The sequence below is a fragment of the Cnephaeus nilssonii genome (genome assembly GCF_951640355.1).
Source record: "Cnephaeus nilssonii genome assembly, chromosome: 10".
Lineage (NCBI taxonomy): Eukaryota > Metazoa > Chordata > Mammalia > Chiroptera > Vespertilionidae > Cnephaeus > Cnephaeus nilssonii.
In genome coordinates, this window is record NC_137081.1 from 86246990 (window position 1) to 86270364 (window position 23375).

Consider the following 23375-nt stretch of genomic DNA (forward strand, 5'->3'; position numbering starts at 1 on the left):
CTCCCCCCTCGGCCGAGGGAAGGGCCGGTAGGGAGGCCCCGCTCCTGCAGCTCCCGGTGTCCTCCTGCGCGACATCCAGCACCGGCAGGCGGGACGGGCCCTGTCGTGAGAAAGAGCCTCCAGGATGGAGCCCCCGCTTTCTTCACAGTCGTGGCCTCGCTCCGATGCCGGGGGGCCAGGCCACCCCAGAGCAGGGCGAGGAGAAAGATGCCCCCAAGCAGGACATGGAATTAAGCGTCATTTATTCTAGGGCAAACTCAAAAGGGTTCTTTTATTTTTTCTTTTTTAGCAAATCCTACATTATTAACAAAAGAGTCTGTACATTTGCCATGATACACTGGAGAGTGAAACGAAGAAGATATAAATACAGATATGGATGTAACGTGAAAAAGCCCCCCCCAAATAAAACCAAAAAACAGAAACCCAACCTGGGGGCGTGGGACCATGCGTGTGCACACAGCGCTGACGGACATTTGGTGGCCGGTATTTCCTCTTCCAAACGTCACCGCCAGCAAAGTCCTGCGGGTTCTACAAAGTCCTGACTTGCCGTTCTTTGCCGTGTGTTATGCTTGATAAATAAAGGGCGGCGGGAGAGAGAAAGATGGGACAAAACCCCGTTGCATTAGCTGCAGCGGGTGTTGAAAGCGAGTGCTGGGCCAGAGCGGCCGTGGCCGTGGCCCAGAGGGGAGTGTCCTCGAGGAGCCGCCTCGCCAGGCGCGGCCTCGACCTCGACGATGGCAGCGGCTGGAAAGCGGGAGATGGCCCAGCGCTGTGTCCAGGGGGCTGTGGGCGCCCGGACCTCAGGCAGACGGGAGGCAGACGGTCTGGGTGCTTTGCTGTGTTTCTCATGGGGACAGGCCTGCAGGGAAGCGGGGCTGCAGGCGGGCGTAGCTCTCTGTGCGGTGGTGGCATGCGGGTCTTAGCGTGGCGGCTGCTGGATTGGGGCTGGACGCCTGGGGGGCACTGCACCTCTCTAAGCTGGGGCTGAAGACGGGCCACTGATGCTCAGGCGAGCCCTGTGAGCGCCATGAGGACAGCCGGCCATGCCACAGGTCCGTCCCCGGCAGGCGCTGTGGTGGCCGGACCGCCCCGTCGGAGGAGGAGAACCCAGCCTGAGCCGCGCTTGTACAGCAGCAGCGATGGAGACCTCCGCTCTGACCCCTTGCAGAGCATGGAAAACCCCCTTAGTGAAATATTAACAAGGAGCATCTAGCAATGGAAGTACGGCCTGGTCCTGCTGTGTTCTGAGCCAAAATAAGCCAGCAACATCCAACCACGGCACTCCCTACGAGTGCGCAAGACCCTGCACACACTCACACACACACATGCACACTCACACACGCACACACGCACACACGCAGTGAAGGCACCTGGCTTCCTGTTCCTGCACCTTCATTCTCGGGGCCTATTTCCAAATAAAGTATCTAAAACAAAATCTGAATGAAATGTGTTTGTTCTGTCTGCTACAGTCTTTCCTGACTTCCGACGCTGAAGCTGGAGGTCAGAGAGGAGAGGACAGTAGTGAGAACCCGAAAATCTCTGCTCGCATGGCGGCCGCTGGGGGCTCGGCCCTGCTCGGCACGCGCCGCAGGCAGGCAGGCAGGAGGGGAGCAGGTTCTCCCTGCCGTGAAGGGCACTGTGGTTTAGAGGCTCTCCAGCGGGCGACAGAAACCCTCATGATCGCATTCAGAATTTCCATTTGCTTTAAGAATTTTACTTAAAGCTTCTTTCACCAAGATTTTAAACCAATAATGACTTTGAAGCAATCAGACCCTCAAGAAACTTTTTAAAATGGGTGGTTACTCTGGGAATTTCTTTCCAAAGGAAAGGAAACAGACTCTAAAATTGTGTTACAAATCCTGTTTTCCAGCAATTTGCCATTCGCCATAATTACCTTCTCCTTAAACAATGACTATTTCAACAGAAGATCAAGGAAGTACTTCAGTCCATAAAATTAAAAATAGTAATTCTCGCTAGACTTTTCTTGGATCTTAATTCCAAATTAAACTGAGAAATGAAAACTGAGATGGTACAGGTGCCACTCACCAGGTTAAGTGAGAACTGAGCAGCTTAAGCAAATGCTGGGGGGAGGGGGGAAGGGGGCGGGGGGAGGGGACAGACCCAGGGCCCAAGAGGAGCCCCTGAAGACAGCTTCCTCAGACTTCCCAGGCGCAGGAGCCCGCACTAGTGTGAGGGCCGCTGCCTTCGGCCCAGGTACGTAAGCAACACCCCGGGGGTCTGCCAGAGGCCATCTCCAGGTTTTCCTCCATTCTTGCCAAGTGGTTCACATTCTTAGCAGGTCTCAAAATACACCTTAAAGAGGTACAACTAACCCTTTCATGGCGTCAGTTGGGGGGGGGGGTAATCTGCCCCACACGGCCACGGCCACGGCCACGGCCAGAACGCAGGATGCTGAGATGCAAGAGAAACAGACGGCCACGCCCCCCTGCTCACTGCAGCGCGCTCCCGTAGGTGTTGGCTGGAGGGCGGGCTCGCACACTCGCCCCGCTGCCACCTCGGCTGGAGACGGACGGCACGGCTCTTTCACTCCTTCAGTTGTGTGTGAAGACGCAAAACAGGCCTTGCTCCTTTACATTCAATGCCAGTAAGATTCTACACAAAAGCTGCAAGGGACCAAATACTGATTGTAATAAATATCTGCCGCCTCCTCGTCCTGACCCGGAGCCTGCGAGGGGCGGGAAGGTCTGTGAGAGGCACCGCGGTTCTGCGGCTCGGACCCGGCGCGGCCATTAGCTGTGTGTGGAGACGTCGGAGGAGGAGCTGCTGTTGCTGTTCGTGGTCTGCGCCCTCTTGATGTACAAGTTCAGTAGCTTCATCTGCAAGGGAGAGAGGGCTGGGTTAGCGGGAGGCGAGGCAGTCGGGGAGTGGAAAACAGGAAAAGCCCGGCACCCTTGAACAGGGAAACTCATTATACAAACGTTTACTGGGTCGATGCCTCATTCCACGCCCGCGGGCCGGAGACAGAAAGGCGGCCAGGCCCGGAGGAGAGGATGCAATGGGTTCCTTCCCAGAAGGGCCCCTGGGAGAGGCACACGAAGGACAGATCCCCCGCCTCTAGGGCGCCTGCAGCCAACAGCTCCTCCACGCTGGCGGCAAGCAGGGCAGAGCCCAGGCCCCAGGGATAAAGCAGCTCAGCACGGTTAGAGGTGGTTTGTACCCCAGCTGTTCCACCCGCACACCTTCTCTGCACCCCACTTCAGCCTACTGAGCCCACGCAGCCCTGGGCATCGCAGACCCCGCCACGGCCACCTCCCCACGGCGGTCTCCCCGCTGCTCACCTGGATGCAGCCCTGTCTTCCTTTCTACTCTGCACACTGCATCCCGTGGCCCTCTCACCGCTACCCCAACGCGGCGCCCTCACCGCTACCGCAACGTGGCACATGGCGCCTCCGCTGCAGGCCGCGTGGACTCCTCGCTGCTTCCAGCAAACAGACCTCGCTGACACCAGCCACCGCGGCGCTGAACAGCTGCCCCGCCCACGGGCTGCTCTCCAAGGGCCGGGAGAGGTGCCGGGTGAGCTGGGTGGTGCACAAGAGGAGGGCCCTCTGACGACCAGAAGGACAGGCACAGTAGCCTCAGAGCCCCCATCAGAGACGCCGCCCCGGGTCGGCCCCAGGTGCTCTCCGCACGGGGAGTCTGTGCGCCACCCTGGAGCTGCCGCTGCCCACGCGTCTCTGGTACCGCCCACGCCCGTGCCTGCCTTGCTCTTTTCACAGGTAGTGGCTCGGCCACGGCAACTTCCACTCCACACCAGTTCGTTTTTCCCTCCCCACCTTTTCAATCTTAAAACGGTCAATATAATGTCGTGCTACGATGAAAGCGCCGCCTGAATGCTCGGAAGCCCAGTATGACACCTCCAGGGCCAACCAGGACCCAGGGGGACCCTGGCCTGAGGCTCAACAGATGCAGCAGCATTCTAGAACCAACTTCACACTAACTAGTTATGTGACTGCAGACAAAACACTTCCTGAGCCTCAACTTCCCCACCTGCAAGATGAAGAGCAGCCACACTTCCAAGGGGCCTCCTGTAGCTCCTTGTTCGGCAAACTGTCCTCGGAACGCCCCCTCCGATTGCTCTCACCGCTCCTTCCTGCTGTTTGCTCCTTCCTCCCTTCTAAGCAGCTCACCCCCCCAGCCCATCCCAGCCCATCCCAGCCCGTCTGGTCCCCTTTCCTCCTGCTCCCATGGCCTAGAACCTAGAATCAGAGCCTGTCGCACGGCGTTCACTACACGCCGCTCACTCCTGGGCTGCTACGGAGGTTCCCCGTGTCCAGCCTGCCCCCAGCTGTGTACGCTACTTCGGGCAGGATGGGCTTTGCTTTTCCCACATGCCTTGGCATAGTGTAGTGAAGAAAGCAGGTCCCTAACACATACCTGTGGCATGAACGAGATTTTAAAAAAACAGAAGTTATCTAGAAGACAAGATATTTCTATGTAAGGCCAGTTAAAAATGAGTTATTAACTACTGTTATTCTTCTTTGCAACTCAGACCACTAATGTATCCACCCAGTCAAGTCTCGAATACAACTGTAAGTACAAGGGAAAGACAACAATAGTTAATGATGTGTACATGTTTAACAGTCTACAAGGAGCTTTGATGCTAATTATCATCGTATTTGAGCCTTATAAAAATCCTTCGAGGGTCTCCTGTTTTACAAATAAAAAAGCCAGGGTTCAGAAAGCTTGCTCATTAGTTGGTGTAAATTCAAATGGGACTATTGTAACTTTAGAATGTCAAATGCAATCCCCATGGTAAGCACAATGAAAACAGCTACAGAGTGCATACAGAAGGAAACGGGAATTAAAATATTTCAGTACAAAAAGCAAACAAACACAAAAGACAGTACTGCAGAAAAGGGGGGAAGTAAAAGCTTTACGGTATATAGAAAATCAATACCAAAATGCTAGAAGTCCCTCCTCCTTTATCAATAGTCCCTATAAATATAAATGGATTAAATTCTCCAATCAAACGACAGAGACTGGCAGAGTGGACAGAAGAACATGATTCAACTATATGCTATCTACAAAAAATTCACTTTAGATCCAAAGACACAAATAGGTTGAAAGTGAAAGGATGGAAAAGATATTCCATGCAAACAGTAACCAAGAGCACAGGGTAGCTATACTAATATCAGATAAAATAGACTTTAAATCAAAAAAGGCTACAAGAGACAAAGAAGGAAATTATATATTAACAACAGATCAATACAGCAAAAACATAACAATTACAATAAAAAGAAAAGAAAAAAAAAGAAAATAAGGATAAAAAAGGCTCGAACAACACAATAAGCCAACTAGATCTAACAAGCACACAGAGCATTCTAACAAACAAGAGAATGCACACTCTTCTCAATGCACATGGAACATTCTCCGGGATAGACTATATGTTAAGAAACAAATTAGATCTCAAGAGATTTTTTTTTTTTCCCGAGAGAAAACACTGACTTGTTCCATTTATTTATGCTTTCATTGGTTAATACTCATATGTACCCTGATTGGAGATTGAACTCACAACCTTGGCATATCGGGACAATACACTACCTTTTTGTAGATAGCATATAGTTGAATCATGTTCTTCTGTCCACTCTGAGCTACCGGGCCAGGGCCTCAACAGATTTTAAAAGATAAATATCATTCAAAGTATCATCTCTGGCCACAATGAATGAAGCTAGAAATCAATAACAAAAAGAAAACTATAAAAAAAAATCCCTAAATCTGTAGAAATCACCAATGGATCAAAGAAGAAATCACAAAGAAAATTAGAAGATACCTTGAAACAAATGAAATGAAAACAAAACATACCAAAATTTAGGAGATGCATCAAAAGCAGTACAAAGAGGGATATTTACAACAGTAAATGCTTATATTAAAAAAAAAAAAGATCCCTTAACATTAACATTACTTTACATTTTAAGGAACTAGAAAAAGAATAAACTAAACCCAAAGCTAGTAGAATGAAGGAAATACTAAAGATTAGAGCAGAGATAAATGAAACAAAAACAGAGAAATATCAATGAAACCAAAAGTTGATTCCTTCAACAACAACAAAATCAACAAAATTGACAAACCTTTAGCTAAGCTGACTAAAAAAAAAAAGACTCAAATAACTAAAATCAGAAATGAATGTGTGTACATTATTACGGATTCTAAAGAAATAAGAAATATTACAAGAGAATACTATAAACAATAGTACACCAACAAATTAAGGTAACTAGATGACATGGATAATTTCCTAGAAACACAAAGCCTACCAAGACAGAATCATGAAGAGAAAGACTAAACAGGCCTATAACTAGTAAGGACACTAAACTGTAGTAAGAAATCTCCTGACAAAGAAAAGATCAGATGGCTTTACTTCAAATGTTCTACCAAACATTTACAGAACTAATACAATCCTTCTCAGGTATTTCCAGAAAACTAAAGAGAAAAGAACACTTTCAGACTCATGCTATGAAGTTAACATTGTCCTGATACCAAAGCCAGGTAAAGACATTACAGGAATACTACAGATCCCTTATGCACAGTTATGAACATTGATGCAAAAATCTTCAAGAAAAGGCTAACAAACAGTATTTGACAGCATATTAAAAACGTCATATAACGTAACTGAGGATAAATTCCTGAAATGCAAGGATAGTTCAACATATGAAAATTGATCAATATTACATACACATCACATTAACAGAATGAAGAAAACAAAACCCCACAATTATCTCAATTGATGCAGAAAAAAATTTGACAGAATTCAATACATTTTCATGATAAAAAGACTCAACAAACTAGGAATAGAAGGAAACTACCTCAACATATCCAAAGCTACATATGAAAAGCCCACAGCAAAAATTATGCTCAATGGTAAAGACAAAGCCTTTTTTCTAAGATTACGAACAAGGCAAGGATGCCTGCTTTTACCAATTCTACTCAATATAGAACTATAAGTTCCAGCTAGAGCAATTAGGCAGGAAAAAGAAATGAAAGGCATTCACATTAGAAAGAAAAAAGTAAAATTATATTTGTTTACTGATGATTTTATATGTAGAAAATCCATAAGATTCCACACAAAAAGTTAAAAGTAATAAACAAATTCAGCAATGTAGCAGGATACAAAAACCAATGACCAAAAACCAGTTGCATTTCTTTACACTAACAATGAAGAGAAAATTAAGAAAACATCTCCATTTCTAAAAACATAAGAAATAAAATACTATAACTAAACCTACGAAGTGAAAGACTTGTAAAATGAAAACTGTAAAATGTTGCTATAAGTAATTAAAGACACACATAAGTAAAAAAGACACTCAATGCTCATAGAATTTAAGACAATTGTTAGGATGCCAATATGATCCCCAAAAGCTATCTAAAGTCAATAAAATCTCTCTCAAAATCCCATTGAGCTTTTTACAGAAATGAAAAATCAACCATAAAGGAGAACAAAAATGGGGGCGTAGGTAAACAGGGGTCCTCGCTGCTTCCCACAACCACAGAAGAATTACAACTAAAATAAAGAACAAACATCATTCAGAACCACCTGAAATCCGGCTGAATGGAAGTCCTACAACTAAAGAAGAAAGTACATGGAGATTGGTAGGAGGGGCGGAGGCATGGAATGGGCTGGTCCAACACCCACATGTGGCGTGTTTTTACTTTATTTTTATTTATTTGTTGTTATTGTTATTACTATTATCATTATTATCTTAAATCCTCACCTGAGGATATTTTTTCCATTGACTTTTAGAGAGAATGGAAGGGAGAGGGAGAGACAGAGGAATTCCAATTGGTTGCCTCCCTCATGCTCTGACCAGGGCTGGGAGTCAGCAACCAAGGTGCGTGCCCTTGACTGGAATCACACCTGGAAGGCTGAGGCTCTATCCCCTGAGCCACACCCGCCAGGGCTGTGGTGTTTTTAATTGGGAGGGAGATCTCTGCTGCAGAGACCTCCCGTGAGAAGCAAGGCCTCCCAGTCCCACACCAGCCCTCCAGCCCAGGGTTCAGAACTGGGAAAAGAGGTCCCCTAACTTCAGGCTGTAAAAACCAGGGGGGTTGTGGCTGAGTGACACGGAGGGTGCTGGAGACCCAGGCAGTCCCTCCTAAAAGTGCTGGAGCACCCAATTACTCTGGGATCCAGCACTGGGGCAATGGTTCAGGGGGATTCAGGACATACGGAGAGGAACTGGATTGTCTGCACTGAAAGAAGAACTCAGGGGCGGTGTTCTCCCAGACAGGGGTGCTCACAGGGGTCATTGTTCCTATGCTGAGACCTCCCCCTTTGTAGAGCTGCCTGCAGCCATATCTGAGTTTCCATCAGTGGGGCTCACACTGTTCCCTCTGCCCTGGTGATCCCCTGAGACCCTGCCCCACCCAAGGGCTGTTTACAGCAGCCTTTCCATATGAATGGCCTGTCCTGGCTCAGGCTTTAGACATTCCTAAAACCTCTCAAGCAGCAGCCTGCATCAGCATGCCCCATACTTATCAATAAGAGGCCCAAGACCTGGTACTAGTAGCAGCCTGCCTTGCTTCACAGCTTGGCCTCTCCTGGGTACTTCCTAGCCCAATACAAGTAGCAGCCATCTGCAGATCTCTCTGTAGCTCCTGCCTGGTGGTTCCAGGCAGTGGCTGACTTTGAACCTCCCTGTACACCCTAGAGCCAGTGCACCCAGTGGACAGCTTCTGACCAGAGCAGATTACAACTCTACACATCCACAAGCGACACACCTAAGGGGCAGACTCAGTGAGCACGAAAGCCAAACTGAAGCAAGTCCTGCTCCCTAGGGGTGTCTCCTGCACAGCACCTCTTCCACTGTAGTCGCAGCTGGTCCTCACAGCCAATTGGCCTGGAGGTCAAGTACAGCCAGTGACACCAACAGCAATCAAGGCTCAACTACAACAAGACTATGCACACCACACAGGGGTGCACCTAAAGTGTCCGGAGCTCAGGTCACTGGGGAGTCTGTCCCTGGGCCCTACAGGAGACCTACTACATACATAAGAGGCCACTCCACCAATTACAGGAGACACAGCAGCTCTACCTAATACATAGAAACAAACATAGGGAAGCAGCCAAAATGCAGAGACAAAGAAACATGTCGCAGATGAAAGAACAGAAGAAATCTCCAGAAAAAGACCTAAATGAGACAGAAGCAAGAAAACTACTGGATATAGACTTCAAAACAATGGTTATAAAGTTGCTCAAGAATCTTAATGAGGATGTCAAAGACCTAAAAAAGGACCAGAGAGAAATAAGGATACACTAACTGAAATGAAGAATATTTTAAAGCCAATCAAAAGTAGAGGATACTGAGAATCAAATCAGCGATGTGAGGAAGGAATAAACACCCAATCAGAAGAGCAAAACGAATCCCAAAATATGAAAATATTGTACGGAGCCTCTGGGACAACTTCAAGCGTACCAACATTCGCATTTTGGGGGTGCCAGAAGGACAAGAGAGCGTGAGATACTGAAAATCTATTTGAAGAAATAATGACAGAAAACTCCCCTACCTGGTGAAAGAAATACTTACAAGTCCAGGAAGCACGGTGAGTCCCAAACAAGAGTACCCCAAAGAGGCTCATACCCAGACACATCATAATTAAAATGCCAAGAGGTAAAGACAAAGAGAGAATCTTAAAAGCAACAAGAGAAAAGCAGTTAGTTACTTGCAAGGGAGTGCCCATATGACTATCAACTGATTTCTCAACAGAAACTTTGCAGGCCAGACGGGAGTGGCAAGAAATATGCAAAGTTTATATCAAAGAACTACAACCAAGAATACTCAACCCAGCAAAGCTCACATTTAGAAATGAAGGTCAGATAAAGAGCTTAATGACAAGAAAAAGCTAAAGGAGTTCATCACCACCAATCAGTATTACATGAAATGTTGAAGAGGAAGAAGAAGGAAAAAAGATAAAAAATATGAACAATAAAATGGCAATAAATGTATATCTATCAACAAGTGTATCTACAAATCAAAATAAACAAACAAGGAATCTAATTAACAAAATAAAATGATGAATAAAATAGAACCAGAATTATGGAAACATGGAACAGACTGATAAATCTCAAAGGGAAAGGGGCAGAGGAGAGCAGGAAGTGATTAAACAAAAAACTTATATATACATGCATTACCTCTGGAGACAGACAATAGGGTGGTGAAGGCCTGAGGTGGAGTGGGAACCAGGTGAAGTTGGGCAATGTGGGGATAAAAGGGGGACATCTGTAATACTCTCAACAATAAAGATTTAAAAAAACCCCACATAGTGTGCTGTCCTAAAGACAGACATATAGACCAATGGAACAAACAGAGAGCCCAGAAATAAACCCTCACGTAAGTTGTCAAATGATTTTGACAAGGGTGCCAACACCATTCAATGAAAAAAGGGTAGTCTTTTCAACAAATAGTACCGAGCAAACTGAATATCTATAAGCAAAAGAATGAAGTTGGACCCTTACCTAACACCTATGCAAAAGTTAACTCAAAATGGATCAGAGACCTGTGTGTAAGAGCTAAAATTATAAAACTCTTAGAAGAAAACATAGGGGAAAAGCTTCACAACACTGGATTTGGAATGATTTCTTGGATATGAGACCAAAAGAACAGCAACAACAAAAAATTTTTTTTAATTGAACTTCATGAAAATTTAAAATTTTGTGCATAAACAGACAAGGAATTAATACCCAGAACTTAAAAGAGAACTTCTGAAACTTAACAGTAACAAAAACCAAACAATCCAATTCAAAAGAGGGAAAGGACTTGAATAGACATTTCTCCAAAGACAGACAATTGGCCAACAAGCATATAAGAAGATTCTCAACCCACCAATCATTAAGAGCATGCAAATCAAAACAGCAATGAGATACCACCTTGCCCCAGTTGTTAGGATGGCTATTTATCAAAACGACAAAATAACAAGTGTTAGCAAGGACGTAGAGAAATTGAAATCCTTTACACTTTGATTGGGCGTGTAAAATGGCGTAGCCACTGTGGAAAACAGTTTGGCAATTATCACCTGATCCGGTAATTCTAGTCCTGGATATACCCAAAAGAACTGAAAGTAGGGACTCGAAGAGATATCTGTCAAACACCCATGTCCATAGCAGTGTTCTTCACAACAGCCGAAGGTGTCAACAACTCAAGTGTGCATCACCAAGTAACCAAAATGCTGTATGTGCAACAAACGGAGTACTTTACTGAGCCTTAAGAAGGAAATTCTGACGCGTGCCACACATCGCCAGGCACAAAAAAGACACACACTGCATGATCCCACTTACATGAGGCACCTGAGGAGCCAGTTCAGAGAGACAGAGAGTAGAATGGTGGTTGCCAGGGCTTTGGGGGGGGGGGGGGGGTGTCACTGTTTAACGGGGAGAGCTTCAGTGTTACATGGTGAAGAGTTCTGAAGACAGATGGTGGTGACGGTTGTACAATATGAATGCACTCAGTGCCAGTGAATCGTACATTTGAAATGGTTAAGAACATTTAGCTGGGGGTGGGGAAGGCCTGGCTCCTGGTCAGGACCTGGGCTCCAGACCCAAGGCCCCCACTGAGGGGGGCAGCACCAGGGCTGACTGAGGGCGGGGATGAGAAGACACCTGTAATCCTCAGCTCCTCATGAGAAGGGCCATGTGAGATGACGGCACAGCTCCCTCGTCAGGAAAGTGCAGACAAAGCTGAGCTCCGACTACGTGAATTATGGATGAATTGTCCATATTTTATAAATCGAACTCCCTTTGTCTTCTAGGCCTTCACTGCGGCCAGGAACCACCCACAGGCCCCTGATGGAGGCAAGAGGGGAGGGGGTTCCCGGCCTAGCACACGCTGGGACTCTCGGCCCAGTCCTTCCCGATGGGGGTCAGGAAGGGATCAGTGAGGAGGTTGTGGGGGAGCAGAGGGGAAGGGGAAGCTGGAATGGCATCGGGAGCAGCAGTCCCAAACCCCTCCCCACATCTGCTGCACACATCTCCCACCTCGATGCTCATTTCTGTCTGCAAGGAGAGTGGTTCTTAACCAGGGGCCGTTTTGTCCTCCAGGGGATACCTGGCCGTGTGCGGAGACTTGAGTCACAACTGAGGGGCGAGGTGCGCTACTGGAATCTATAGGTTCCCTACAACACATTGGACGCCGCCCCCCCCCCCCCCCCAATCGCCTGCCCAAACACAGACACACAGACACACACACACAGTGGCCTGAAGTGTCCGCTGTGCTGAGGGTCCCACAGGCCGCGCTCTGGAAAGGCGGGCGGAGGCAGCTCTGCTGGGAGCTCTGGGAGAGCAGGACTCCTGCTGTGTGCCCCCGTGCGTCAAAGGACCGGCGCAGGCGCCACCGCTGAGTCCTCCTTTCCTCGGGAGCAAGGCCAGGCGCCGCTGCCAGGGCGCCTCCCCGCAGGCAGTCCGGGAGCGGCTCGGGCCTCCTCCCACCCTCGCCTCTCCGGCCAGAGCTTCGGTTTCTACCTGCTCTCACGTAGCAGGCTCAGCAGATCTGAGTTTATTTTTAAACGGTAAGCACTCCAGCCAATAGTCCCTTTTCCTAGTTTCTGCCCGATTCTAAACGACTCTTAAAGAAACACGAGCGGCAGCACAGGGAGTTGAAATGCTGGAAGACCCCTGTACGCTCTCGGCAGGTCAAACGCGGGGTACCTGTCCTTAGCCACAGGGATGCTGTCGGGAGTAAATGAGCCAACAACACCAAGTGCAGGGAATGGTGCTGGGGCTTGGCGGGCACGTGGTGCGAGTCGGCCACCAGTACTGTGGATGCCCCGAGAACCCTGTTCCGACCCAGCCAGCTGCTAACCTAGCAGGCAAATCTCCTTAGCATTTCTGTGAAAGAAGACAAGCTGGTTTCTAGACAGTCAGTCACCTTCCCTACAAGAGACCCCGCTGCAACTTACCGTGACGTCACTACCTAGCTGGTCACTTTTACCTTCAGGAAAATGCTTTCGGAGAAATGAGGCCCAACGACCACACACAGGATGGGGCAGCCTGTGGGGCGCAGGGCTGCGGACAGCGAGTTCTGACAGGCCGGCAGGGCCCAGGCGGCGCCTCAGCCCTGTAACAGGATCCATACCTTGCTCCCCGTGAGCTGTGCGAGGTGAGGTTTCAGCTCTTCTCCGATTACGGAATAAATTGCCACCAAGCAAAACACACTGGCCTTCCGCACACTACTTTCAGTGTTGTCATAACCCTACAGTCGGAGGGGAACACAAAAGGAAACGAGATCAAAGATTTGTTTCACCGTCAATATTTCAACATTTCCACAAGTGCCCTTAGAATTCAACCTTGGACTTGTCGACAACAACCAGGGTATAACTCAGCTCTGCACCTGAACCCAGAGAGCTTTCCGGCGGCGGGGAGCTGCGGCCGACCTGCCCCGCCCGGGCCGCTGCAAGGAACTGCCACAGCAGTCCCCAAGCACCGAGAGGCAGAACAAGAAACAGGTGCAGGGGGAAGTAACCTGCTTCTTTCGTACTGTTCCCGATGGAAAAACAAGTTTCATGTGTGAAAACCCTTTAAAGAAGTGGGAACTACTCACCCTCGTGCCGGGACATCAGTTAGCACCCGCTAAGCTGGACCTCAACCTCCCGTCGCCTCATCCTCACACCACCCCACGCCCGGATGGACCTGCCTGCTGTTCCCACACAGACCCCGGACTTCCAGCCACTGCCGTGCCCTCTGCCTGGCGTAATCCAGGCCCCAGCAGCATGTCTTTAAATCCCAGGCCCCATGCTCAGCGAACAGCAGCACCGCGCGTGGCTGGTTTCTCTACCCTGCCCCAGGGAACTCTCTCCAGGACCCCACGCGACACCCCTCCCGGATGAGCCCTTCTCTCTTTGCTACCTGCCGGGAATCGCCTCTCCTGCTCGGTTCCCAGCTGTCAGCTCGCACCTCCCGGGGTAGCTTAGCACAGCCCCGGCATCTCCGCTCGTCCACGCAGGCTGCCGACCCCTGAGGTGATGCCTAGCAGTGGAGACCATCTTCCCCCAGAGCCTACCTAACTCAGTGTCTCATGCTCAGGAGGGTTTCAATCCACATTTGCTGGGTAGGTGAGAGCAAGGACCACTGTGATTTCCCACTCCAAGGCCCACCTGCCAGGGCTGAGGCCCACAGATGTGCAGTAAGGGTTTGTTGAAGGAATGAACAACAACAAAAACGATCCAAATATGTTTACAGTAAACAGCTCATTCTCGAAGCCCAGTTCCCGGCTGCCAGGACCCCTCCTTGCTGCACTCAGGGGAGGGTAGACTGGGAGCCGAGAAAACACGTGAGGCAGCCACACCACACAGCCTCCCAGGTTCTGAAAACAGGTCACCTCCCGACTTTCCCTACCTGCCCCGCTTCAAGCGAGCCAGGGAAGCCAGGCCCCGCTCCCCCTCGCACCCCTGAGGGCGAGCGGCACCGTGCCCAGCCGCCCAGCCCGCAGGCACGGCGCCCAGCCCACCTGCAGCAGGCCCGGGATGATGTCAGCCAGCAGCTGCAGCAGGGACTCCCTGGCAATCCTCTCGACGACCTTGGTCTGCATCTTGATGGCAGCCAGGTTGATGGGGTAGTCGGCCGTCTGGATGATGGGGCAGAGCACTTTGATGCACTGCTCCGGGTGGATGGAGCTGGCCAGAGTGGACGCAGCTTCCTCGGCGGATCTCACCACCTGAAACACAGGTCCCCCCGAGCGTGAGCGCCGCAGCCAGGAGCAGTGCTGCTCATTCCGGAGCCGAGCGACATGCTTCGCTCAATGCCACCGTCACTTCCTCGGGACAACGTTGTTCGGGCAGTCTGAAGGGTAATTTTACAGGGGTACGGAGGACCTGGGAAGGCGGGTACAGTGGATTTTGGCAAAAACCTCAGAAAGGTGGTTCTCCGAGTGCAGCCTGCCCCGCCCCTCCACCGCAGCAGCAGCCGCGACCTCCTTAGAAGGGCCACCTCCCGGGGTCCCAGACCTGCGGCCTCAGGCTGTGGGCTCGGAGACTCTTAGGTACAGGGACATGGAGAGCCTGCCTGAGATCGGACCTGAGAACAGAAACACCCCCACGCCTGTGGGCCCACAGCAGGAATAACGAGAGAAACGGAAGGAAGTCGGAGTGGCCACAGCACTCGGGTTCCAGCTGCAGGGAGGGTCCCGAGCAGCCTCTGGGGAAGCTGCTCGTCCGGCTCACGCTCACCTCGCCGCAGAGGAACAGCTGACCTCTGAAGGGCCCGGCGCACTGGGACACAAGGAGGGCCACAGGCACCCTGTCAGAGGGGAAGCCAAGTGCAAAACCCAGAGAACAGGACGAGCAGGGGCTTGGGCTCAGAGAGCTGGAAACAAACCCCAGCCCACCATTCACACATGCTAACCCACTCCTGGTCCGTAAAAACAGATCATGTGAGGAGGGATGGAGATATCTGGCCAGTCAGTAATGACAGTCACTACTACTGATAACAAGGAGTACATACATAAGTATGTGAAGAACCAAACCGTAAACAGGCACGCATTTCCCTACAAACACAGTGAGAGTCTAGCACATTTACCCTCGGGCCAGCCCGCCCTGTCAGAGCCTCACCACAGTCCCCAGCAAGGCTGGCCTGCCCTTCTCCGTCTGCCGGAGGACTGTTCTGTGTAAAGAAGCCGAATTCTCAAAGTCACCTTTCTTTCTTGTTGGGGACCTCTTGGGCGTTCCCTGAGAGGACCATGCCTCCTTCAGGCATGACCAAAGGATACGTGTCTCGTTAAATAAGATCACCGCTCACCCCCCCATCACCTGGTCAGCAAGCTCCTGGCCACAAAGCACACACCTGCAGAGGCACACACTGGGATTATGCATTAATCCTTTAAAGAGCCAAATGGAGACCCAGGTTAGCACGGTTCAAGGGCAAAACTGTGTGCATGTGAGGACACAGGTGTGAAGAACACCCAAGATTTGCCTGTGCTTCCTACATACGTAAAAGGCCAGGCTTTGCTGCAAAGCACAGCGGAGAGGTAATTTTAAGAGTCATGTTCTACCCTCAGAAAGCTCATACGTTTCTTAAGATTGTCACAGCCCCAGCAATTTTTTTCTCTCACCACCCTTCTCCCTGCCTTCCAGCTGTGCTCAGTGTGTGCATCCATTCAGTCCTATGTGTCAGGGGCTAGCTCAGAGCTCAGACCAGAGGTGCCGACAGTGGCCCCGGCCTTGCCCTCAGGGTGCTGGGCAGGTGGGGTGGTCCATACAGAGGGCGGCGTGAGGCTGCAAAGGCCCAGGAAAAGGCGGCCGAGGCCACGGCAGCGGGTGGGGCCCGGTGGTGGGAGTCTGCGACCTGAGGAGCTTCTTGCAGTTGGCCAGGCCTGGGCAGAAGGGATGGGAAGTAGGATGACTGTCGTAGGACTCTCCGGTGTTCGGCGGAATTCTTCCAGCTCGAGGGCTTCCGTGCGCCCCAATGTAAGTGGGTGGGCTTCCCTGTCAGCAAGTATGACCGAGCCACATCTACGGCTCGCCACTTTGGTTTACGGACACATGGAAATGAGAGTATTTAAAAGAAACCCACGGGGAGCTTTTCTTGGCAATTCAATCTCCTGCAAAGTGCAGCTTTTCCTACACAGATGCCCTGAAAGTAGCGTGCTGTTTGGCCCTGGTATGCACACATGACCTTTACCCCTTTACCCCAAGAAGGAGGTGTCCAGGTTTGCATGGCACATTCTCAACCTCAGAGAGCAATACCACACACAAACCTCAGCTCGATCCTCTGGTGAGGAAAGTCACAATTTTTAAAAACTCTAAAAGGAGCATTTAAAAATAGACTACCCTGGCTGGGCAGCTTAGAACATCGTTCCGATAGCCCAAGGGTGCAGGTGTGATCCCCAGTCAAGGCACATACAAGAATCAACCAACGAATGCATCAACAAGTGAAACAACACATCCATGTCTCTCTCTCTCTCAAATCAATAAAAACCCCCACTGTTACCGTTCCTTGGATGAAGAGAGGTATACGAGTGACCACACCTAGGAAACACATGAAGGCTACCAGCAGGCCTTGCTGAAGGGACACAGCGGCTGGCCGGGAGCTGGGGCTGCCAGAGTGCAGAGCTCTGTCCAGAGGATGCCTCCTGCCTGGCCTACTGCCCACGTCGAGGGTCTGCCCACTCCAATAATCCCTCTAACACGCTACCCTGGTGACCATGTCGACGCCCTTCAATCAGCATGGCGGGCCAATGAGGCCTGGCTTCGGCTGGTCCTTCTAGCTGAACTTCCTTCCCACTGTGCCCCGGTAATGCCGAGCTGAGGGCCCGCCCTGCACAGGCCCGGCGGGCCAAACCTTAGTGCCCACGTCTAGTCCCCGTACCTTCCCTGAATGTGGACCATGCCTGTCCTTCACCTGGCTAGGCCTAGCCACCCCTAGGACCCACTCGCTTTAGCAGAACTGCAGGAAGCTCTGTGCGCATCTGCACGCCGCACCCAGACACCCACTCAGCGTCTCTGCCACCTGACTGCCCGCACCCAGACACCCACTCAGCGTCTCTGCCACCTGACTGCCCGCACCCAGACACCCGCTCAGCGTCTGCCACCTGACTGCCCGCACCCAGACACCCGCTCAGTGTCTGCCACCTGACTGCCCGCACCCAGACACCCGCTCAGCGTCTGCCACCTGACTGCCCGCACCCAGACACCCGCTCAGCGTCTCTGCCACCTGACTGCCCGCACCCAGACACCCGCTCAGCGTCTCTGCCACCTGACTGCCCGCACCCAGACACCCGCTCAGCATCTGCCACCTGACTGCCCACACCCAGACACCCGCTCAGCGTCTCTGCCACCTGACTGCCCGCACCCAGACACCCGCTCAGCATCTGCCACCTGACTGCCCACACCCAGACACCCGCTCAGCGTCTCTGCCACCTGACTGCCCGCACCCAGACACCCACTCAGCATCTGCCACCTGACTGCCCACACCCAGACACCCGCTCAGCGTCTCTGCCACCTGACTGCCCGCACCCAGACACCCACTCAGCATCTGCCACCTGACTGCCCACACCCAGACACCCGCTCAGCATCTCTGCCACCTGACTGCCTGCACCCTGACACCCGCTCAGCGTCTCTGCCACCTGACTGCCCGCACCCAGACACCCGCTCAGCGTCTCTGCCACCTGACTAGCAGCTCCGGGAGGGCCAGCATGCACCTCAGCCACTGTGCTCTCCCCCACGTCCAGCACAGGCCATGTCCACTGTACATTAGGGACATGATAAACGTCTGTCAAACTAACTTTCCCCTCGTGCATGTAGTTGTAAAGCACTCACAACTGGCAAAGTCGCCCCTCGCCATGCCTCGCTGGTCTGCATCCACAGGCTCCATCTAAGGAGCGCCCAGCCATTGAGGAGGAGGCAAGGTATCTACCCATGACCAACGTGAGCCTCAGGGAAGCCCCTGCACCAGAGGGCACCATTCCAGCGCCCCATACTGCAAAGGACAACACGGATCTGCTCTTCGGAAAAGACTTCCGTTCCAGTGAGCGTCTCCCTGCAATGCTGTTTAAGAGGGCAGCATGTCCTGGGAGAGCTCCGTCATGCGGCGCGTGATCATCAGCTCTTCTTCCTCCTCAGCTCCTGCACGCCACGCGCTGAGCGCGCCCGCTCTCTGAACCGATGCCTCCCACGGAAGCAGTCACCGCACAGCGCCCTGACATGCCGGCCAGAAAGCTGCGCTCTACCAACTGAGGAAACGGTGGGTCTCAGCTCTTCGACTTGGGAAAAACAAAGGATCAGAAAACCCTGAATGATTTCACAGATATACCCAAGTTAGAAAACAGTGATGTACAGAAACAGACGTGTAAGATCCCAACAGGAGCCCTCGCTGGTGGCTCAGTGGATAGAGCATCGGCCTGAAATGAAGGGTCCCTTGTTCGATTCCAGTCAGGGCACATGCCTGGGGTGCGGGCTCGATCCCCAGGAGGGGGCGTGCAGGAGGCAACCCATCAATGATTCTCTCATCACTGATGTTTCTCTCTCCCTCTCCCTTCCTCTCTAGAATCAATAAAAAGACCCCAACAGGAGATGGGAAGCAGCCGTGGGTGGAAAGACGTAGGCGTTAGGGACAGACTGAGATTCAGGCTCAGCAGGGGCCCTAACAGTCACAACAGGAGCAAACTAACCCTCCCTGGGCGCCTCCCAGGAGTCTCCGAGCACAGACAGGAAGCAGCGGCCAGGTTCACGTGAGAACTGCCGCCGGTTCCTCCGCCCCGCCAGGCTCTCTGTGCTCCACTGTCATCGTGCAGTGAGCTGCTGCGGACACAGACGGCTTCAGATCTACGGAACTCACACCCAAACCAGAGACCTTCCTTCTACAAAACTCCACGGCGGGAAGCAGCTAATCCATGCACCTAACACAGGGAGGCTTCTAGAATTCCCGAAGCAAAACGCAGACGCTGCTCCTCCAGATGGGCGTGGCGGCACTCCCTCGCTGTGGTCGTCCCCAGGACAGCTCTTCCTGCCAAGGCAGGTGGGTGCTCCTGGCTTCGCCTACATGCCAAACCCCGGCTCTGGCAGGCTGCTTGAATCAGGGTGAACTTTAGGTTTTGCCCTGAGTTCCATGTAACATAAGAAGCAAAGATTAGCAATGTAAGCCATGGAGAGCAAAAGTAAACATGGGCAGCAGCAGGAGGGAGGCAGACTGTTTAGGAGACGAGGTGTCGAGGTGTCCGGAGGAGGCAAGGACTTAGAAAGGGGGTTGGGCATATGCATGAGACAGCAGATTAAAGAGGCTTTTGGATCATAATCCACCTTGAAGCTATCACAATTATTCCAATTCTGGTGATTTTTCTAGTCTGGTTAGAAACAGAGGAATTCTTCCTTCTCAAAGTTAGTGAAATAATAGTGTCTAGCTAGGAAAAGCATCATTTCCTTATCTAACTTTTTAAAAAAATGAGATCATTACTCAGAATATTGGAGAATGTTTGCTTAAAGATAAGGTTTCTTTAGGAGCAAAGAACTTGTCAAAATTTGAATTGCATGTTTTAATAAGTCTGATCTGGCCCTGTCACAGACACATCAGGATAACTGGCTCAATACAGACATAAATAAACAAACAAGTAAATAAGCAGGTGCCCAGAATCAAAGCGCTCTTCCCAGTGGGCACTCACAGCTTAGCTCTGCAGTCACTTGGGAGCCAGGGAAAAGGTGGGTGGCACCTCCCAGGAAAAGCTGGAAAGACCTTCTAAAAATTGGTTTGACAGCGTTTTAGGCAAACTATGTTTTGGTAAAAGACAGGCTCTGCTAAAAATTCTGGGATTTCGGTGCAGCGTCCACTCGGCCTGGACCCAGCACGCGAGTCCGCACTTCGCCAGCTCCGTCCCGTGGAGGAGGGAGGAAGCAGAGCTCCCGGTTCAAAGTGTGAGACCCGAGTTTGGACCCGGTTCTGCCGTCTGGTGATCTTGGGAAAATTTATCTTACTTTCTAGGCCTCAGTCCCCCCATCAGTAAAATAAGGGGGAGAATCAGAAGAATTTTTACATTACTTTGGGTTTCAAAACCTTATCTTCTACCCCTACTGGTTTATACTCCCCCTAGAAACACACACCCCCCACACTCGAGGAGGCAGACTGAATGAGATGGTCTAACCGCGCAGCCACCGCAGCCTGGCCTGGACAAGCAGACTCTGGGCTCAGCCTGCCCCTTTCCAACGAGCGAGGGCTCTCAGGTGGGAGACTTACTGTGCCTTACCCCCCGGAGGCGGACTATAGGCTGGTTCTGACTTTTTGCTAGAAAGCATTCACTTACAAAGGGAATGGGCTTCTGGCCACATCTCAAGATTGGGCCCAGGAAAAACTGGAGGTTCATAATCTACCAAGGTGTAGGCGTGCTCCTCAACAGCCAGTCCCATCAGCTGGAGGCTGGATGAGAACAGGCACTCCTCTAGTCTCTCCCCCCGCCCTGCCCCCGCCCCCGCCCCCGCCACTAACAGGGAAGAAACACCACGGTCCAGGGTCCAGAGGCATAAAGCAGTTTCCCAGGTTCACGCCCTGCACTGTCCTCAGAGCCACCGACCGGCCGCGGCTGCTGTCACCAGGGCTCAAGGCCATGCCCAGCACAGGGTGTGTTGAAGACGCGGCCGGACAGTGCTTTTCGATGCTCTGGAGCAGCACATCACTCACTGCGCTGCCTTCTGACACTCACCGCTGTTCTCTGGCTGTGGGCTTTGTCCAAAGGACTGCGTGAAGCAGAAGCCAGAACACTGGTCCCGGAAAGTTCTCTTTCATTTTAAAGTAACATTGGTCACTGTCTCTCCTTAAAGTCATAAAGCATTTAATTAACTATAAATTAATTAAAAATTAAAAATAACCCCCCTGGAAATTTAACAGTGGCTGCTTTATATTGACGGAGGACTCGAACTTCCCCACACAAGCCACACCACCTGGGGCTGGACCCCCACGCGCCACGCGCCAGGATGTAAAGCGATGGTGACGCTGCCTCTGCTGACAGGCCAGTGCAATCAGCACGTACTAATGACCAAACGTCTCCATTACAGATGATCTGTAAGAAACGGAGTGGGTTCTTCTTTTACGTTTATTTGCAAGACACAAGAACTGGGAGCCACAGCATCCTTACACTCAGTGTGCACAAACCATTAGTAATTAGCGTACCAACTATTTACCAAGTAGCGAGCCTCCTGAGCGGGACGGGCTGTCCTGCGGCAGTTTAGGAGCGGTCTGCGCGCAGCAGGCATTTGGAAGCACATCTCCTCGTCACTATCTCTCCTTCTCACAGTCACGCTCGCGCGGGGGCACGGAGGAGCTGGGAACGAACTGCGGAGCTGGGGGTGCAGAGGCTAGACCCCAAACAAGGCTTCCTGCCTCGATTCAGACCTCACACTGACCCCGGAGTCTCGTCCATTGCATGAGTTCTCTTATGAAATCCTCTCTTAATCAAGGAAGGCGAGACTCTGTACCCCTCCCCACAAACAGATGACAAACTGGGAGATGAGAAGAGTTAGTAGTTTTCTTGCAAAACAGAAAATGGGCTTGAGCCTTTAAAAGACCACTGTCAAAAGCCTTAGCCCTCTCAAAGTGTTTGCTAAAGCTAACCCTCCTGTAACCATGGTAACTCCACTAAGGAGGCCTGAGATGCTAGAGCATGTTTTATTTACTGAGAAGGTAAAAAACGAGGACTTGGAGAATGAGAGAGATTTACTTATTCAACTAGGAAACATGAAAGCATGCCCAAGCTGGCAAACACTGCCCTTTAAAATAAAAACTCGAAACTGGCATCACAACCCTCTGTCTTGGCTACTGTGGAACGTGTGTCAGCGCAGGATGCAGATGCCTGAGGTAGACTCCGTGCCTGGTACATTTTCAATATTTAAAAAACAGGTTTGCACGCACAACTCCTCTTAAAAGACTCCAAGAAAACAGACTGTGGCTCATAAGATAAACACACCATCTTATATCAGCTGTGCCTTATTCATCTTCCATAGGGCTTTTATAATAATTTCAATTTATAGTAATTGCATTTCAAAAAGTTGCCCTTCACTGCTACAGTCCCACAGATGGAATACCAGTGTGCACCATGGCGTGGCCACCACCACAGCGGGCAAGGGAAGACATGGGTGCCAGGTGTGCCCCGTGCCAGCCTCTCGGCCTAGTGCTCTTCACCACCCGCCGAAACCCGGGTCCTGTCTAGGAATCCAAACCAACTAGCGTCTCAAGAGAGGGAAGCCCCGGGATGGCACACTCTGAAGTACTGATTAACAGGAAAGCAGACTGCCTCCTGGCTGAGGTAGTAACTGGGGCTAGAGACATTTAGATCCTTTCCAATAAGTGTCCAAATGATGTGTGAATAAGTGTCTGCAATGAGGAGAAAGTACGACTAGAGTAATACTGTGTGCAATATCACATGCCAATACGATGGCCACAACACACATTATTTTGCCCTAAAAAACAAAAACAAGGAACAGAGACAGATTGGTTAAAATAAGAGCAAGACTAAAAGAATTTTAAAGGGGAAGAAAAACAAAAACCATACCTAAAACCTAATATATAGGTGCCCAAGTTAGGAGCTTCTGGCAAAGCGAGAGCCATGCTTTGTCAGGGAAGCCGAGGGCAGCGCATGAGGGGAGGCTGCCAGCAGCATTTGCTCCACCACCTTCGGGCAGATCATCGGTGACAGGGTGCGGACACCCTTGTGCTACAGGAATTCAACAACTGAGTGCCCTAAATTGACTTTAAACAGTAGGTATTCCTGCCTTTGTCCCTGAGGCAATTTAAAGGACCTCACACCTAAGAACGTTCTCTCCTAACTTTCTCATTTTGCCAGGAAAAAACAGTAAGATCTCTCAAGAAAACAGTAAACAGCAAATGGATTACTTAATTCTGTTAACTTGTACTTCTGAGGGCCCGCGTCAGTCTCAGAGCTGAAGATCAGGATGCC

The 23375-nt window shown here is 50.8% G+C and overlaps 1 protein-coding gene across 9 annotated transcripts in view; it reads right to left on the minus strand.

Moving 5' to 3' along the window:
- Positions 1-229: 229 nt before the first annotated feature.
- CLASP1 (cytoplasmic linker associated protein 1) overlaps positions 230-23375 on the minus strand; it is a 273855-nt gene continuing 250709 nt past the window's right edge. For 6 of the 9 annotated variants that reach the window (XM_079782856.1, XM_079782851.1, XM_079782848.1 and 3 more), the window contains 3 exons: positions 14451-14657; positions 13080-13196; positions 230-2837 (listed from right to left, as the gene is read on the minus strand). In XM_079782856.1, coding sequence (XP_079638982.1) covers positions 2751-2837; positions 13080-13196; positions 14451-14657 — 411 coding nt within the window. In that variant the 3' untranslated portion in view covers positions 230-2750. The remainder of the gene's footprint in view (positions 2838-13079; positions 13197-14450; positions 14658-23375) is intronic. The other 3 variants (XM_079782853.1, XM_079782854.1, XM_079782855.1) reach the window with 1 other exon arrangement.